General features: G+C 41.6%; 1 protein-coding gene across 1 annotated transcript in view; it reads left to right on the top strand.

The window, feature by feature from the left end:
- LOC118417382 (neurogenic locus Notch protein-like) overlaps positions 1 to 19,944 on the top strand; it is a 41,408-nt gene that overhangs the window by 21,048 nt on the left and 416 nt on the right. The window contains exons 8-33 of the mRNA XM_035822934.1: positions 51 to 188; positions 2,176 to 2,324; positions 2,791 to 3,059; positions 3,302 to 3,504; positions 4,303 to 4,468; positions 5,502 to 5,606; positions 6,422 to 6,544; positions 7,112 to 7,225; positions 7,467 to 7,583; positions 7,817 to 7,933; positions 8,167 to 8,283; positions 8,516 to 8,632; positions 8,866 to 8,982; positions 9,215 to 9,331; positions 9,570 to 9,686; positions 9,919 to 10,035; positions 10,269 to 10,385; positions 10,619 to 10,735; positions 11,298 to 11,420; positions 12,144 to 12,281; positions 12,590 to 12,727; positions 12,965 to 13,087; positions 14,135 to 14,257; positions 17,371 to 17,493; positions 17,847 to 17,969; positions 19,085 to 19,784. Coding sequence (XP_035678827.1) covers positions 51 to 188; positions 2,176 to 2,324; positions 2,791 to 3,059; positions 3,302 to 3,504; positions 4,303 to 4,468; positions 5,502 to 5,606; positions 6,422 to 6,544; positions 7,112 to 7,225; positions 7,467 to 7,583; positions 7,817 to 7,933; positions 8,167 to 8,283; positions 8,516 to 8,632; positions 8,866 to 8,982; positions 9,215 to 9,331; positions 9,570 to 9,686; positions 9,919 to 10,035; positions 10,269 to 10,385; positions 10,619 to 10,735; positions 11,298 to 11,420; positions 12,144 to 12,281; positions 12,590 to 12,727; positions 12,965 to 13,087; positions 14,135 to 14,257; positions 17,371 to 17,493; positions 17,847 to 17,969; positions 19,085 to 19,784 — 4,028 coding nt within the window. The remainder of the gene's footprint in view (positions 1 to 50; positions 189 to 2,175; positions 2,325 to 2,790; positions 3,060 to 3,301; positions 3,505 to 4,302; positions 4,469 to 5,501; positions 5,607 to 6,421; positions 6,545 to 7,111; positions 7,226 to 7,466; positions 7,584 to 7,816; positions 7,934 to 8,166; positions 8,284 to 8,515; positions 8,633 to 8,865; positions 8,983 to 9,214; positions 9,332 to 9,569; positions 9,687 to 9,918; positions 10,036 to 10,268; positions 10,386 to 10,618; positions 10,736 to 11,297; positions 11,421 to 12,143; positions 12,282 to 12,589; positions 12,728 to 12,964; positions 13,088 to 14,134; positions 14,258 to 17,370; positions 17,494 to 17,846; positions 17,970 to 19,084; positions 19,785 to 19,944) is intronic.

The raw sequence follows: 19,944 nt of genomic DNA, 5'->3' as shown, positions 1-19,944 counted from the left end.
CAACGCAGGTTTCACTTTGCCAGACTTTGTTGTTTTTTTACTCCAAAAAGGTGAACGGGGTGCTCGTCCATGTTCCGGCCAGCCGGGCCAGTGGCGCCATCGACATCAAACGGACGGGCAGGTACATCCGGGTGGAGCTGGTGGACCTGTGCGTGGTCATTCTCTACGATGGGCGGCATCAAGTCAAAGTGAGCACGTCATAGACAGTTCTGACAAGTCTTCATTTTGGCATGCTGCGCGATCATATAGACTCATTCTGATTTTTTGCTAGTTAAGTCTGACTCAGCTGGGTTATTCTCATCGTCTTTGTTCGGACAGTTATTGTTATTCTCCCTTCTGAGATAGTAACTTTCATCTAATTCAACAAAACGAGATGCAGCGTGCAAAACGAGATGCAGCGTGCAAAACGAGATACAGCGTGCAAAACGAGATGCAGCGTGCAAAGCAGCGACGGTAACACTGAACAGCGTGCAAAGTAGCGACGGTAACACTGAACAGCGTGCAAAGTAGCGACGGTAACACTGAACAGCGTGCAAAGCAGCGACGGTAACACTGAACAGCGTGCAAAGCAGCGACGGTAACACTGAACAGCGTGCAAAGCAGCGACGGTAACACTGAACAGCGTGCAAAGTAGCGACGGTAACACTGAACAGCGTGGAAAGTAGCGACGGTAACACTGAACAGCGTGGAAAGTAGCGACGGTAACACTGAACAGCGTGCAAAGCAGCGACGGTAACACTGAACAGCGTGCAAAGCAGCGACGGTAACACTGAACTGGTGAACCTAGGTGACACGGCAGAGAATTGCCATACGGCCCTGCGAGACAACATTAGCTCCTATACTCCAGAACAGGTGCTGGTGGACGTACAACATCAGCCCTGTCCTGATTTTGTCTTCTTTTTGTTTTTTGTTGGACTATCTAAAATTTCCACCGTATTCATTCATCTATGTCTTTACAAATTCAAAGTTTTTTGGTTCAAACCTGCTGATCAACACTGGCGAACTGTACTGGATACCACCTGAAACGTCTGACCATATCCTAAATCTATCAATACAACACTTCTACAGGTGGAGATCCCGAGTAACTACCTGTAATACTGCAATACCACACTTCTACAGGTGGAGATCCCGAGTAACTACCTGTAATGCTGCAATACAACACTTCTACAGGTGGAGATCCCGAGTAACTACCTGTAATACTGCAATACAACACTTCTACAGGTGGAGATCCCGAGTAACTACCTGTAATGCTGTAACACTTCTACAGGTGGAGATCCCGAGTAACTACCTGTAATACTGCAATACAACACTTCTACAGGTGGAGATCCCGAGTAACTACCTGTAATGCTGCAATACCACACTTCTACAGGTGGAGATCCCGAGTAACTACCTGTAATGCTGCAATACAACACTTCTACAGGTGGAGATCCCGAGTAACTACCTGTAATGCTGTAATACAACACTTCTACAGGTGGAGATCCCGAGTAACTACCTGTAATACTGCAATACAACACTTCTACAGGTGGAGATCCCGAGTAACTACCTGTAATGCTGTAACACTTCTACAGGTGGAGATCCCGAGTAACTACCTGTAATACTGTAACACGTCTATAGGTGGAGATCCCGAGTAACTACCTGTAATGCTGTAACACTTCTACAGGTGGAGATTCCGAGTAACTACCTGTAATGCTGTAACACTTCTACAGGTGGAGATCCCGAGTAACTACCTGTAATGCTGTAACACAACCTACAGGTGGAGATCCCGAGTAACTACCTGTAATACTGCAATACAACACTTCTACAGGTGGAGATCCCGAGTAACTACCTGTAATGCTGTAACACAACCTACAGGTGGAGATCCCGAGTAACTACCTGTAATGCTGTAACACTTCTACAGGTGGAGATCCCGAGTAACTACCTGTAATGCTGTAACACAACCTACAGGTGGAGATCCCGAGTAACTACCTGTAATACTGTAACACGTCTACAGGTGGAGATCCCGAGTAACTACCTGTAATGCTGTAACACTTCTACAGGTGGAGATCCCGAGTAACTACCTGTAATGCTGTAACACTTCTACAGGTGGAGATCCCGAGTAACTACCTGTAATGCTGTAACACAACCTACAGGTGGAGATCCCGAGTAACTACCTGTAATGCTGTAACACTTCTACAGGTGGAGATCCCGAGTAACTACCAGAACCAGCTGTGCGGACTGTGCGGGAACTACAACGGCATCAAGGGCGACGACTTCGAGATGCCGGATGGAACTCAAGCCTCCAACTGGAACGAGTTCGGAAATAGCTGGCTGACCGACTTAGAAACGCATGTCACATTTTTTTTTCTCTTCTCTTTTTCTTTTGAGTGCCAAACCTCATTAGATTGAGGGCCTAGTTTGTATTTGTTTGCATTTTGTAGGTGCAGGTGGTTTGTGGCTAACTGGTTGGTGGCTGGTGGCATCTGGTTTTCTGTGTCAAGCTAGCTTTGCTCATTGACAAATTTTGAAATGTTTTCATAGTACTTACTTAAACGTCTCTTTGTCTCACCAATGACCACCAATCTTCTGCAGCCACAAAAGTTTGCTTTTTAGGATGAAGGTGTGACCTGACTAGCAAGGAAATAATGAAACATTATGTGCACTATACCACGTTTCTATGTTTTTTGAGCAAATACCGTTGAGACAAAAAATAAAGGCACAATCAAACAAACAAATATCAGAAGAGAGAGTATTGTCGCAGTCTCTTTACGGCGTGTTTTCATGATAATGACGTTACATTTCTGCCCACCTCAGCTGTGATGGCGATTCCCCGACGGGCGATCCCCCGACCGAGGGACCGTGCGACGCGGAGTACTCGGACCCGTGCGGTGTGCTGACAGATACGAGCGGCCCGTTTGTATCCTGCCATGGCACGGTGGACCCTGAACCTTACCGAGAAGACTGCGTCTTCGACATGTGTGCTACAGAGGGAGAGTATCTTTGCGCCAACCTGGAGGCTTACTATGACTCCTGTATAGGCGCAGACGTGCCTGCCTTCAGCTGGCGAGATTCGACGTTGTGTCGTAAGTTCCAGTATCTCACATCTATCAAAATTAAAAAAAAAAGTGTTCTGTGTTTCAGGGGTTTGTAGGATCTATGGGGAAGACGCTTCCGCAAGCAACCCAGTGTCATTGTGCTGTGAATAATGAATGAATAAGTTCAACTTGATTGCTGTTGATAAGGACGACGATGATGTGTTTTCCCCTGTAGATGTGCTTGCAGTCCTGCATGTTAACAGATTAATTTTACTCTGTATTTTCGACAGCTATGGATTGTTCAGGAAACAGCACATACTCCCATGACATCAGCGCCTGCCCGGCGACATGCGTGAACCCCGACGCCCCGGACGACTGCGACCTTCCCCGTGTAGAAGGCTGCGAGTGCGATGCAGGCTACATGCAGAGTGGGCTGGAGTGTGTCGAGCCGACGGACTGCGGTTGCGTGGACCTTTATGAACACTACTATCCGGTAAATACGATTTATCGTCAATGTCTAAGTGTCTGAACCGTAAGCCATCACTCTGTCATAGGGCTGCGGCCTAAATACCCGTACCTGTACCGTACCTAAAAAATTGTTAAGGTACAGGTCCGGACCTAAACATCTGTGTACCTGTACCTGTACCTAAACAAACTAAATCACTATCAAACACTACTTTTTAAGACTGCTGGACAACTAAATCCCAAGTCAGCAATGACAGTGCTGATAATCTTGCAGTTGAAACATGAGAAAACTTGCAAAGAAATTGTTTTGAGATTCAAATATGTAATTTCCCATGCAAACATGACAATTTATCACCAGAAAAGCCAGTTAGCTACATGATTAACTTGCATATACTGGGTTAAACTTTTTAGGTACAGGTGCAGGTGCGGACCTGTACCTAAACCCGTGTACCTGTACCTGGAATTTGTTTAGGTACTCTGTCATCATGTGCAAGTGATGGAACCCGTTTGATCTACAACTCGATTGAGTGGACGTGTGGCAATGCACCTCAACGCATTGTGATGATGAAAAATGAATAAATGGAAATTATGGGAATTCCCCGTTTTAGCAAAAAAATCAATCATCATTACGTCATATTACATCATAATGATACAACAATTTTAGGAATTATGAAACTTGATGAGCATATTACTCCCTGCTAATTTTGGTGATCGTACAGTAAGCCGTTTTGAAATTACGAAGGGGGGGGGGGATTCTATCTTATCATTAATCTATTGAGACTCAATGTAGTCAGATTTACTTACGAGCCCTGCACATTTGTTTCAGCTTGGAACGGAATGGGGTACAGAGGACGGGAGCCAGTGCGAGTGTCATGATGATTTCGGGTACCCATTTATCACATGCACGCCGGTCACCTGCGACGAAGCCGGAGGCTACAGCTGGACGCTCGAGGATGGAGTATACGGGTGCAACTGCGTCAAATTCTGCTGTGGTGAGACATACATTACAACTGCTTTTTACTGTTGGTTCTCTCTTCATCTCATCGTTTATAGGTAATTGGTAGGGACATATCAAATCAGATAGCGTACCTGGAGGATGCAAGGAGTTGCATGGAAATGTATTGCATGAAGGAATGTCAAATGAAAGTACGTGGGAAGTCCAAAACAAACCTCGCTTAGCATTTTAAAAGATTTTCACTCCAAAGACTGTCCCATCGTTAACCTCTCAGTAACAATCACAAAGGTAACTCTAAACGATGTTGGCATTGATGGCATTTGAGCTCCTATACCGTTCTACGGAGTAAAATGAAGTGTTCCTATAGCCTTTAATACTAGAACCAGTTAATGTATTTTTTTTTTAATAGTGTTTGTTTTAATATCACTAAAGGCATTCTTTTTTTCCTTATGCATTGCTCTTTGTACTCAACTAAGTGCTTAGACATGGCTGGTTTTGGTGATATAGATCCCTTAGAAGGGTCCGAACTCATGGCACTACAAATTACTAATCCATTCGGAATGACATTCGAATTGCATTGCGTACTTGTAAAGGACGTTACCGATATCTGCACTATGAAACCTGCATGGCAAATAGGTAGAGCAAGCGACTTACCAGCTTGTCTCGACTTGTATGTTTGCATGTTTGTATGTAAGCATGTATGCATGTATGTATGTATGTATGTATTCATGTATGTATATATATATGTGTGTATGTGTGTATGTAAGTATGCATGCATGTATGTATGTATGTATGTATGCATGCATGTATGCATGCATGCATGTATGCATGTATGCATGTATGTGTGTATGTATGTATGTATGTATGCATGCATGTATGTATTATGTATATACATGTATGCATGTATGCATGTATGTATGTATGTAACTTATCACCCAAGGTAAAGAAAAGCCAACTTGGTCGGAGTTTAAGCTTCTACTCTTCAAGTGTACTGCAATGTGAGAACCCATCTTTATGCCTGGCGTGCTAACGATTTCATTTCACCAGAAATCCCTTTGTTTTCCTGACAGATAACAATGCAGGCTGTGAACATACTTGCACGGACACAGACGGGAGTTTCCTCTGCTCCTGTGACGATGGTTACGCCCTTAACGCCGACGGGCTATCGTGTGACGGTAGGCTTCTTTGTTTTGCATATATTTTATTGGGACAATAATATATTATTTGAAAAAACACAATACCAGTCATGATACAAGGAAGGGTTATGTTGCGAAGATCGGTAAGAAGTTGGACGACTTGTGCTCTATCGGGAGAGAACAGCATCAACTCGCCCATGTTTGTTTTAGGTCAGCATCCTATTTGCAAAATGCATTAAAGCTTTTATAATACACCAGATGGAAAGGTGAAAAACATCATCTGAGGAATAAACAAGGTTGTGAACCTCTCTAAGTAGATACCAAATGCATTCATACTAACGATACTTTATACTCAATTCCACAGCCTTTGATGTCTTTGTTAGCAGGGCTATCCCTTTTCAGGAATAGTACGTACATTGTGAAGAATATGTAACATTCATCTTACGAGACTGACGAATGGCTACTAGCCCTTCCCAAGCCACTGGCTATCCAGGCAGTCCTGGTTGTGAGCCTGAAAGTCAAAACTGATAGGATTTATGGAGCGTTTTTGTACACGAGACCAAAAAATTCACATCACTTTAAGATAATGGCAAGATGTTTGCGCTAACTCATTCTAGCATTTTAGAACCTTTAGGCCACGTCAGCTTTTGTTGACATTTTACTGTAGAAATAGTATCTGTTCTCCCTGGAGGTACTGTACTTGTACTATAGATATGTTCAGTTCGATAACATGTCAAAAGGACTGGCCCATTGGCCAATGGTCAGTGGGGCAGTGAAGGCTGTGTGTAACGATATATGGACGATATATTGTTGCTATTACAATCTGGCATGATTCACTTTTCCTTCTAACACAGATGTGAACGAATGTGACACTGATAATGGTGGCTGTGAACAGAACTGCCATAACACGAACGGGAGTTATTACTGTTCCTGTTATGTTGGATTCACTCTAAATCCCGATGGGTCAACTTGTGATGGTGGGCTTCTTTGGTTTTCAATAGTTTTTATACAAGCTTCTACAAGTTGTATAACTTTGAACAAACTACAGTAACAATAATTGCAAAAGAATGTTTCGTATTGTTGAAATAAAACCTTCATACTTAAGGCAACTATTGGTCTTTGTGAGCGGAGCACGAAGTAATATATCTTTTTCAGATGTGCATCTAATTTACGAAATCAACGAGAAACCTTTAGACTTCGTCAGTAACTATGCTCCTCTCAAAGTAGATACCACATCTGTTCTTACTAGTACAGAAGGAACTACGTAAACATGTACTATAGATATGCTCAGCTGTGCGAAGGACTAGTCCTTTGTGAAGACGACTATTTGGTAGGGAATTTATGGTCGTTTGTAGTTAAACTTTTTTCTCAGTAGAAGAATTATGATAAGGTTGCGTGAAGAAAACGTCAATAAAAGTAAGGTTGTCAGTCTTTTATGTAGTTTTTGTCCTGTAGATTAAAAACAGGTATTATATCTTAAAGCTTTGAAATTATATTCATAATGTATAATTGAGTATGAATAGAATGCTAATATTACGTTTCAGAAATCGACGAATGCGTTGGTGTGATCTGTCAAAATGGTGGAACCTGCGTCGACGAAATTAACGGTTACTCCTGCGACTGTGCTCCTGGCTATACAGGCGATCACTGTGAAACAGGTTAGTTCTCTGACAACTGTTGAATTCTACAATTAAACCTAGTTCTCAATAGTAGAATAACGATAAAGTTTCGTTAAAAAAAGGATGCCAATAAAAGTAACGTTATCAACTTTATGCAGACATAGCCATGTAAAATATCTAAATTGATAAATAGGCTATTGTATCATTTAGCGATGTTTATGAAATAATATTGATAATGTAGTATTGTTTACGATAAGAATGCTTATATATTACGTTTCAGATATAGACGAATGCGAGTATAACATGAATTGTCTCAATGGCGGAACCTGCGTCGACGAAATTAACGGTTACTCCTGCGACTGTGCTCCTGGCTATACAGGCGATCACTGTGAAACAGGTAAGTTCTCTGACAACAGTTGAATTCTACAATTAAACCTGGTTCTCAATAGTAGAATTACGATAAAGTTTCGTGAAAAAAAGGATGCCAATAAAAGTAACGTTATCACCTTTATGTAAACATAGCCATGTAAAATATCTAAATAGGTTATTGTATCATTTAGCGATGTCTATGAAATGATATTGATAATGTAGTATTGTTAACGATAAGAATGCTTATATATTACGTTTCAGATATAGACGAATGCGAGTATAACATGAATTGTCTCAATGGCGGAACCTGCGTCGACGAAATTAACGGTTACTCCTGCGACTGTGCTCCTGGCTATACAGGCGATCACTGTGAAACAGGTAAGTTCTCTGACAACAGTTGAATTCTACAATTAAACCTAGTTCTCAATAGTAGAATTACGATAAAGTTTCGTGAAAAAAAGGATGCCAATAAAAGTAACGTTATCACCTTTATGTAAACATAGCCATGTAAAATATCTGAATAGGTTATTGTATCATTTAGCGATGTCTATGAAATAATATTGATAATGTAGTACTGTTTACGATAAGAATGCTAATATATTACGTTTCAGATATAGACGAATGCGAGTATAACATGAATTGTCTCAATGGCGGAACCTGCGTCGACGAAATTAACGGTTACTCCTGCGACTGTGCTCCTGGCTATACAGGCGATCACTGTGAAATAGGTAAGTTCTCTGACAACAGTTGAATTCTACAATTAAACCTAGTTCTCAATAGTAGAATTATGATAAGGTTTCGTAAAAAAAGGATGCCAATAAAAGTAACGTTATCACCTTTATGTAGATATAGCCATGTAAAATATCTAAATAGTTTATTGTATCATTTAGCGATGTCTATGAAATAATATTGATAATGTAGTATTGTTAACGATAAGAATGCTAATATATTACGTTTCAGATATAGACGAATGCGAGTATAACATGAATTGTCTCAATGGCGGAACCTGCGTCGACGAAATTAACGGTTACTCCTGCGACTGTGCTCCTGGCTATACAGGCGATCACTGTGAAACAGGTAAGTTCTCTGACAACAGTTGAATTCTACAATTAAACCTAGTTCTCAATAGTAGAATTACGATAAAGTTTCGTGAAAAAAAGGATGCCAATAAAAGTAACGTTATCACCTTTATGTAAACATAGCCATGTAAAATATCTAAATAGGTTATTGTATCATTTAGCGATGTCTATGAAATAATATTGATAATGTAGTACTGTTTACGATAAGAATGCTTATATATTACGTTTCAGATATAGACGAATGCGAGTATAACATGAATTGTCTCAATGGCGGAACCTGCGTCGACGAAATTAACGGTTACTCCTGCGACTGTGCTCCTGGCTATACAGGCGATCACTGTGAAATAGGTAAGTTCTCTGACAACAGTTGAATTCTACAATTAAACCTAGTTCTCAATAGTAGAATTATGATAAGGTTTCGTAAAAAAAGGATGCCAATAAAAGTAACGTTATCACCTTTATGTAGATATAGCCATGTAAAATATCTAAATAGTTTATTGTATCATTTAGCGATGTCTATGAAATAATATTGATAATGTAGTATTGTTAACGATAAGAATGCTAATATATTACGTTTCAGATATAGACGAATGCGAGTATAACATGAATTGTCTCAATGGCGGAACCTGCGTCGACGAAATTAACGGTTACTCCTGCGACTGTGCTCCTGGCTATACAGGCGATCACTGTGAAACAGGTAAGTTCTCTGACAACAGTTGAATTGTACAGTTTATTTAAACCTAGTTCTCAATAGTAGAATGATGATAAAGTTTCGTGAAAAAAAGGATGCCAATAAAAGTAACGCTATCAACTTTATGTAAACATAGTCATGTAAATCTAAATAGGTTATTATTGTGTCTATTAGCGATGTCTATGAAATGATATTGATAATGTAGTACTGTTGACGATAAGAATGCTAATATATTACATTTCAGATATAGACGAATGCGAGTATAACATGAATTGTCTCAATGGCGGAACCTGCGTCGACGAAATTAACGGTTACTCCTGCGACTGTGCTCCTGGCTATACAGGCGATCACTGTGAAACAGGTAAGTTCTCTGACAACAGTTGAAATTATACAATTAAACCTAGTTCTCGATAGAGGAATTATGATAAGGTTGCGTAAAAAAGAATGCCAATGAAAGTAACACTATCAACTTTATGTAGACACAGGCATGTAAATCTAAATAGGTTATTATTGTGTCTATTAGCGATGTCTATGAAATAATATTGATAATGTAGTACTGTTTACGATAAGAATGCTTATATATTACGTTTCAGATATAGACGAATGCGAGTATAACATGAATTGTCTCAATGGCGGAACCTGCGTCGACGAAATTAACGGCTACTCCTGCGACTGTGCTCCTGGCTATACAGGCGATCACTGTGAAATAGGTAAGTTCTCTGACAACTGTTGAATTCTACAGTTTATTTAAACCTATTTCTCAATAGTAGAATTATGATAAAGTTTCGTGAAAAAAGGATGCCAATAAAAGTAACGTTATCAGCTTTATGTAGATATAGCCATGTAAAATATCTAAATAGGTTATTGTATAATTTAGCGATGTCTATGAAATAATATTGATAAATATTATTTACGATAAGAATGCTAATATATTACGTTTCAGATATAGACGAATGCGAGTATAACATGAATTGTCTCAATGGCGGAACCTGCGTCGACGAAATTAACGGTTACTCCTGCGACTGTGCCCCTGGCTATGAAGGCGATCACTGTGAAACAGGTTAGTTCTCTGACAACAGTTGAAATTATACAATTAATCCTAGTTCTCAATAGTAGAATTATGATAAGGTTTCGTAAAAAAAGGATGCCAATAAAAGTAACGTTATCAGCTTTATGTAGATATAGCCATGTAAAATATCTAAATAGGTTATTGTATCATTTAGCGATGTCTATGAAATGATATTGATAATGTAGAATTGTTCACGATACGAATGCTAATATATTACGTTTCAGATATAGACGAATGCGAGTATAACATGAATTGTCTCAATGGCGGAACCTGCGTCGACGAAATTAACGGTTACTCCTGCGACTGTGCTCCTGGCTATGAAGGCGATCACTGTGAAACAGGTAAGTTCTCTGACAACAGTTGAATTCTACAATCAATTTAAAGCTAATCCAAGCTTTCTGATTGTTTCTTCTAAGATGGCTGCACCACAAATGCCGATGGACCATCCTACGGTAGACTTGTGTTTAAAGTTAAATTTAAGGCTATTGCAACCTTAATAACAATCAGGATAGAAGGATGTGATGTGCTGTTCAGATAGAACTTTCATAATTTGTACTTTAGAACTTTTCAACTCGACAACATGTGTTGTCATTGCAAGGACTGGTCCTTCGTGGCAAACACTAGCTAGTCAGGCATCATCATCATCATGTAACGATAAATGAACGATGGCCATATATTGCGACTTATGCATGCTTGCATGCATCCCTTTTCTCTCTCTCACATAAATGCGAACGAATGTGGAAGTTTCAACTGGCTTACCCAGTGCTCTTTAGCTCTTAGACACAATCTCTTCAGACACGTGTCTTTTTGACACAAGTCTCATATCTTGGTCTATCTCTGGTGTGTGACATGAGTCTCATATGTTTGCCTGTCTCTCATCACTTTTATTGTGTGTATCCACAGATATCGATGAATGTACGCTTGGTACGGACAACTGCGACGAAAACGCAAGCTGTGAGAACACACCTGGATCGTTCACCTGTACCTGTGACGACGGTTACACCGGGGACGGGGTCACCTGTACTGGTGAGAGCAAAGACTATCATGATTTGATTAATATCGATAAACATTACACTGCTTGGATCTCTCCTCAATCTTTGCGTGACTTCGAAATACGCATTTTTTTTAAATCGACAGACTGGGGACTGCGTTTGCTAATTACTGTAACAATAGGAAACTATTTTTTAAAAATCATTATCTTCCCAAATGTACTCACCTAGTAACAGTCCATTTAGAATGCTTGGCTGCCAGCCGTGCAGGTAAGGATGAGGCAACAAATTTTATAGATTCTAGCTTGGAGTTTGACAGGTCACACCAAACAGTTACCGAGTTACGTCAGAAGGTCATGATTGGGGGGGGGGGTACCTTACATGTGAAATAATGATGATGATGATGGTGATGATGATGATGATGACGATGATGGTGATGATAACTTTATTGCGCAACAATTGTACAAGGTACAGCGTATGGCATCTACTAACATGTGTACATAGCTACAGTTCTATAAGGCTAATCTACTTTATACAAGGGTGCATAGTATGGGATGAAAATGGTCTTTTACAATCATTGGAGGGATTTCTAGCGTCTAGACATTCTTTGATGTGACTTGTTATGAATTTCTTGTCTGTTCCTTTTGAGCTGCCAACACCCTAAGTATGAATGAAAATGTAAATAAGAGCTTAATCTATATGTCATTAATAGACTATATGATTCAGTTGACCAATATCGCGCCGATGTTAATTTCTACAGATACCGATGGATGCAATCCCGATCCGTGTGTTACGATGGCTACTTGTACCGACAACGCGGCTCCCGAGACGGGTGCAGTCTGTACCTGTCCGCCAGGGTATCACGGTGATGGTAAAGTTCATGGCACCGGATGTACAGGTAGTTTTCTGTTCAGTCATGCTACTTATACATGTAGTTGTATGCCAACGAGTGTTCTAATTTTTGTGTGGAAACGACACAATTACAATGAAAAACGGTGGGAATGCAGTCAAGGTTCACTTATATCAACAGCGACTCTTAACGTTTTGCTGTATGTTTGGGACAACAACCTGCTAGCCGCCATGCTAGATAGAGATGCATGGTCAGACATTGTTAATGGCACCTCGTATGAGGATGAACTGAACTGAACTTTGGATGACTCGAGGTGTAATGTGGTGAAAACATCAACCGTGCTTGTATCTTGACAGACATCATGGGCTGCACGCCCAATCCGTGTGCTTACATCGCTACTTGCGAAGATGTTCCTGCTCCAGGAACCGGTGCAGTTTGTACCTGCCCGTATGGATATGAGGGCGATGGAACAATGGGTGGGACCGGGTGTACAGGTAATATTGATTTCATCTTCGTGAAGCTACATTCTTCTCTCATATGCAGTGACTGGTTTGTACTGTGTAGACTCCGATCCCTGCAATGCCAATCAATGTTACATGTTCAGACTTACTCAGTGTTCTTCAGCTCTCTGATCCAATCTTTCCAGACAAGTGACTTTAATTTTTCGCACGTTTGTCATAAGTCTTATATGTTTGTTTATGTCTGGCCACTTGTATTGCTTGTATCTACAGATATCGATGAATGTACGGATGGTACCCACAACTGTGACGAAAACGCAAGCTGTGAGAACACCGTCGGATCGTTTACCTGTACCTGTAACGACGGTTTCACCGGGGACGGAGTCACCTGTACTGGTGAGAGCAAAGAATTTGGCTATACATTAGTTAACGTTGTTACAGTACATGTATCACTTCGATTAACTTCAAATTTACAACATAATATCTCACCAGAATGGTCATCAGACTGAAGCAGTGTTCCTCAGCTCTCAGCGAGAATCTTTACAGACAAGTGACTTTAATTTTTCGCACGTTTGACATAAGTCTTAGATGTTTGTTTATGTCTGGTCAATTGTCTTGTTTGTATTGCCAGATGACGATGAATGTACTGATGCAACCGACAACTGTGACGACGAACACGCAACCTGCCATAACACACTTGGATCGTTCACCTGTACCTGTAACGACGGTTTCACCGGGGACGGAGTCACCTGTACTGGTGAGAGCAAAGAATTTCTGTATCTGTATCTGTATCTGTATCTATATAGCCGGTATAACCGCCATTCGGCGTAACACACCAGCTTTGGCTATATTAACGTTGCACTGTTACAGTACATGTATTACTTAGATCAATTTTAATTCTACAACATAACGTCTCACCATAACTTTCCCCAGACTGGATCAGTGTTCTTCAGCTCTCAGACAGAATCTCTCCAAACACGTGACGTTTCGCACGTGTGACATGAGTCTCATATGTTAACCAATTGAATGTGTAAATGACCTGCTAGACCCAATATGGTGACTTATTCATATCTGTAGATATTCAAACATGTCTGTTTAGTAGTACTGTAAGTAGTTGTTATAGACCTCACCAGAATTTTCACCAGACTGAATCAGTGTTCTTCAGCTTTCAGACAGAATCTCTCCAAACAAACACGTGACTTTTCGCACGTGTCACATAAGTCTCATGTGTTAACCAATTGTGTAAATGACATGCTATACCCAGTTTGTTGACTTATTCATATCTGCAGATATTCATACATGTCTGTCTAGTAGTGTCGTGTCATAAAGATTTCTTCTATGTTTGTTTTGCTCTGGTCACTTTCTCTGGTGACTTTTCGCATGTTTGTCATAAGTCTTATATGTTTGTTTATGTCTGGCCACTTGTATTGTTTGTTTCCACAGATATCGACGAATGTACGGATGGTACCCACAACTGTGACAATAACGCAAGCTGTGATAACACACCTGGATCGTTCACCTGTACCTGTAACGACGGTTACAGTGGGAACGGAGTCACCTGTACTGGTGAGAGCAAAGAATTTGCCTATACATAAATCAACGTTGTTGTAACTTCAATTTTACAACATAATATCTCACCAGAATGTTCATCAGACTTACTTTAGTGTTCTTCAGCTCTCAGACAGAATCTCTCCAAACACGCAACTTTTCGCATGTGTGACATTAGTCTCATATTGGTTATCTGTATCTGTATCTATATAGCCGGTATAACCGCCGTTCGGCGTAACACACCAGCTTCACAGGCACGCGGCGCGGCAGCAGCTGGTTATATTACACCGAACGACCCGTCACACCTAACTTTTGCACATCTATCTGTAAGCGTTCTTTGAAGCTATTCAGAGATGATGCCCCTACTGTGCTTGGTGATAACAAATTCAACTCTACGATACTGTATCTGTTAACCAATTGTGCAACTGACGTGCTAGACCAAATATGTTGACTTATTCATATCTGTAGATATTCCTACATGTCTGTTTAGTATTACTGTAAGTAGTTGTTATAGACCTTACGAAAGTCACTGTACTTCTGTCGTGTCATAAAGATTTCTTGTACGTTTGTTAAGCTCTGGTCACTTTCTCTGGTGACTTTTCGCACGTTTGAATAAGTCTTAGATGTTTGTTTATGTCTTGCCACTTGTATTGTTTGTATCCACAGATGATGATGAATGCACTGATGGTACCCACAACTGTGACGACAACGCAAGCTGTCACAACACACCTGGATCGTTCTTCTGTACCTGTAACGACGGTTTCACCGGAGACGGAGTCACCTGTACAGGTGAGAGCAAAGAATTTGGCTATATCAACGTTGTAGGCTCGTTCTCATTTAAATGTCGAAATGCTGTCGCCTGACTTTACGCCTTGATATGGAGCAAACTATAGACAACATCATTGGTTCCTTCATTTTTCCACAACCCCTGTAATGTTTTACAAAAGATGCACAACAACATTCGTAGAGGTTGATGGATTAGAAGATTATTATAGCCACAGTTGGGATTTCACACCCTAAAAAATGGCTGTCGCCTGAGAAGAAACGAAGAATTCAAATAGTAGCCAAAAATGTGACAATTCAGTTCCCAGAATGATTGTTCGGCAGTTGAAACCAGCTACCCAGGCCCTCTGCCCGATCACGTCAGATCGCCCCTGTCACTGATCTTGGAGGCTGTGTGAGGTGGTTTATGCCTGTCGCCAGATTCTGTAACAAACGTTACCACCACTAGTACGATGGTTGCCACGGTTATATTATGCACGTATAAGACTAGAAATGGCCGTTTTTGTGACACTGTACAGTTTTTCTGGCTTTCTAAAGAAACAAGAAAGGGTTGGTGACTGTCATTTGTATCTCACCATGCTTAACAAAATGTTGTACAGAAATGACTGTAACAAATGTTACCATTGTTCGATGCTGTCTACGCTTTCTATTTGACCTGGTGTAAAAAAGCTGCCCACTTTTCAAATGTCCCTAGGGACATCCACTTATACCTAAATGATGTAGTCAATAAGGTACGTCCTTTTGAAGAAAACAGGGTAAAGTCTACTGTTGTAACAAACGTTACCGGTAACGTTTGTTACATGCCCTGTAATGTATTATCAATGGGACCGAAAATAAAAAGTTGCCATTTTTTGGCTATGGTTAAAAGAGAAATTTTCCCAAACAACCAAGTAGTTTTCAGTGAAAATGAAGCCGATCTATTTTTCGACCAAAAAATGCCATTTTCGACATTTCAATGAGAACGAGTGTGTACTGTTACAGTACAAGTATTTCTTTGATTGTTTTTGATTTTACGACATAATATCTCACCATAACTTTCATCAGACTGAATCAGTGTTCTTCAGCTCTCAGACAGAATCCCTCCAAACACGTGACTTTTCGCACGTGTCACATAAGTCTCATGTGTTAACCAATTGTGTAAATGACATGCTAGACCCAATACGTTGACTTATTCATATCTGTAGATATTTCATACATGTCTGTTTAGTAGTACTGTAAGTAGGTGTTATAGACCTGACGATAGTCACTGTACAATTTTCGCGTGATTTCGTCTATGTTTGTCTATCTCTGATCACTTTTATTGTTTGTATCCACAGATATCGATGAATGTACGCTTGGTACGGACAACTGCGACGAACACGCAAGCTGTGAGAACACCGTCGGGTCGTTCACCTGTACCTGTGACGACGGTTACACAGGGGACGGAGTCATCTGTATTGGTGAGAGCAAAGAATTTAGCTATATATTAGTTAACGTTGTTACAGTACATGTATTACTTTGACTAACTTCAAATTTACAACATAATATCTCACCAGAATGTTCATCAGACTTACTCAGTGTTCTTCAGCTCTCAGATCCAATCTTTCAGACACGTGACTTCTCGCACGTTTTTCATAAGTCTTATATGTTTGTTTATGTCTGGCCGCTTGTATTGTTTGTATCCATAGAGGACGATGAATGCACTGACGGTTCCCAGAACTGTGACGAAAACGCAATCTGTGAGAACACACCTGGATCGTTCACCTGTACCTGTAACGACGGTTACACCGGAGACGGAGTCACCTGTACAGGTGAGAGCAAAGAATTTAGCCATACATTAGTTAACGTTGTTTCAGTACAATTGTATTACTTCGATTAACTTCAATTTTACAAGTTGAACATAATATCTCACCAGAATGTTCATCAGACTTACTCAGTGTTCTTCAGCTCTCTGGTCCAATCTCTCCAGACAAATGACTTTAATTTTTCGCACGTTTGTCATGAGTCTTATGTTTGTTTATGTATTACTTCGATCAATTTTAATGCTACAACATAACGTCTCACCATAATTTTCACCAGACTGAATCAGTGTTCTTCAGATCTCAGACAGAATCTCTCCAAACAAGTGACTTTTCGCACGTGTGACATGAGTCTCATATGTTAACCAATTGTGTAACTGACGTGCTAGACCCAATATGTTGACTCAGATCTGCAGATATTCATACATGTCTGTCTAGTAGTGTCGTGTCATAAAGATTTCTTCTATGTTTGTATTGCTCTGGTCACTTTCTCTGGTGACGTTTCGCACGTGTGTAATAAGTCTTAGATGTTTGTTCATGTCTGGCCACTTGTATTTTTTTTATCCACAGATATCGATGAATGTACGCTTGGTACGGACAACTGCGACGAAAACGCGAGCTGTGAGAACACACCTGGATCGTTCACCTGTACCTGTAACGACGGTTACACCGGAGACGGAGTCACCTGTACTGGTGAGAGCAAAGAATTTGGTTTACATATGATAAGTTAACATTACTCTGTAGCAGTTCATATATTACTTGTATTTTACAACAGAATGTCTTACCGAAATTTCCGACAGCTCTTAGACACAATCTCTCCGGACATGTGACTTCTTGAACGTGTGACACATGCATATATTTGTCTATCTGTGACGTGTGACATGAGTCTCATATGTTTGTTTACCTCTGACGCGTGACATGAGTCTCATAAATTGGTCGATCTCTGACGTGTGACATGAGTCTCATGTGTTTGTCCATCTCAGACAAGTGACATGAGTCCTATATTTATGTCCATCTCTGATCATCTTCATTGCTTGTATCCACAGATATCGATGAATGTACGGATGGCACGGACAACTGCGACGAAAACGCAAGCTGTGAGAACACACCTGGATCGTTCACCTGTACCTGTAACGACGGTTACACCGGAGACGGAGTCACCTGTACTGGTGAGAGCAAAGAATTTGGTTTACATATGATAAGTTAACATTACTCTGTAGCAGTTCATATATTACTTGTATTTTACAACAGAATGTCTTACCGAAATTTCCGACAGCTCTTAGACACAATCTCTCCGGACATGTGACTTCTTGAACGTGTGACACATGCATATGTTTGTCTATCTGTGACGTGTGACACGAGTCTCATGTGTTTGTCTATCTCTGACGTGTGACATGAGTCTCATGTGTTTGTCTACCTCTGACGTGTGACATGAGTCTCATGTGTTTGTCTACCTCTGACGTGTGACATGAGTCTCATGTGTTTGTCTGTCTCTGACGTGTGACATAAGTCTGATACGTTGCTCTATCTCTGATGGATTCACGTCTTTCTGTGTCGTTTTATTTTGACCACTCGGTACACATGAATATTCCATAACTGGCCAATCACGAGCCAGTGTTGCAATCGCCTTCAGTGCTTACCAAATTTATAAATACTTCCAGTTACAGACGCTTTCCTCAATAATCATGATTGACATAGTGTGCATCTCATTATTTCAATCACTGTCTAAGGTTACTATATACCCAAAATAATTATAAAAACACCAACCCTCGCTTGAGTTGTTCTCACGCCCACTGCAATTCTAAAAACGAAGCTAGGGAACCCAAACGTACACCACTTACTCCTTGCCCCAAGAACTATCCATTACTAAAGAAATCATAAACCTGGCACTTGTAGAACGTTTACCTCCAACTTTGAAGCGTTAAACTACGATTGGCTACACCCTGAATCCTGATGGGATGACGTGTGACGGTAGTCTTTTTCTCTATGCATTTTACTTCGTACGGGCTCCTACAAAAGTGGACTTTCTGTTTATCACATGCATGTTTGCTGACAGATCATCAATAGACAAGTCATGCAAATGTACCATTAATGAGAAAATTACTGATGGATGATTTTGATTTGATAATCATGACACTTCCAAGTAAGGCACAGATTAACATCAGGTAGGGAGAAAACCTTTGATCGCACTAAATCTAAGCAAATAAACTTTTTTTTAAATCCCTGTCTATTTGCAATTATACCAACTTTGTCTTAAGCTCTTCCATTATCCTGAAATTGGCAGAGGACGGCTGCAGCAGTGACTCTAGTGAAAGCAGCAGTGGGTCCAGCAGCTCAAGCAGTGGCTCCGGGGGTTGTAGCAGTGGCTCCGGCAGCAGCAGCAGCTCCGGCAGCAGCAGTGGCTCCGGTAGCAGCAGTGGCTCCGGTAGCAGCGGTGGCTCCAGTAGCAGCAGTGGCTCCGGTAGCAGCGGTGGCTCCGGTAGCAGCAGTGGCTCCAGTAGCAGCGGTGGCTCCGGTAGCAGCGGTGGCTCCAGTAGCAGCGGTGGCTCCGGTAGCAGCGGTGGCTCCAGTAGCAGCGGTGGCTCCAGTAGCAGCAGTGGCTCCGGTAGCAGCGGTGGCTCTAGCTCTGGAGGCGGCGGCAGCAACTCGGACTGCCTTTCTGCCTGTATCTCAATCTGTGAGTCTCAAACTCAGTCAGTCTGTGACTCAGAAACCAGTTTGTCATTCTGCCAGTCTGTCTGCATAGCAGTTTGTGAGTCTGACGATTTCCCAGTCTGTGTCCCTGACGATGACTCCAGTGGCTCAAGTAGCAGTGGCAGTGAATCCAGCGGCAACGGTGGCGGCGGCGGTGGTGGCAACGGTGGCGGCGGTGGCGGCAACGGCGGCGGCAACGGTGGCGGCAACGGTGGCGGCAATGGTGGTGGCAACGGTGGCGGCAACGGTGGCGGTGGCGGCAACGGTGGCGGCAACGGTGGCGGCGACAGGTGGCGGCAACGGCGGCGGCAACGGTGGCGGCGACGGTGGCGGCAACGGTGGCGGCAACGGTGGCGGCAACGGTGGCGGCAACGGTGGCGGCGGCGGTGGCGGCAACGGTGCAGGCAACGGTGGCGGCAACGGTGGCGGCGGCGGTGGCGGCAACGGTGG

Source organism: Branchiostoma floridae, chromosome 6 (genome assembly GCF_000003815.2).
Source record: "Branchiostoma floridae strain S238N-H82 chromosome 6, Bfl_VNyyK, whole genome shotgun sequence".
NCBI classification, from domain to species: Eukaryota; Metazoa; Chordata; class Leptocardii; order Amphioxiformes; family Branchiostomatidae; genus Branchiostoma; species Branchiostoma floridae.
This window is presented reverse-complemented; position numbering and strand designations above follow the sequence as displayed.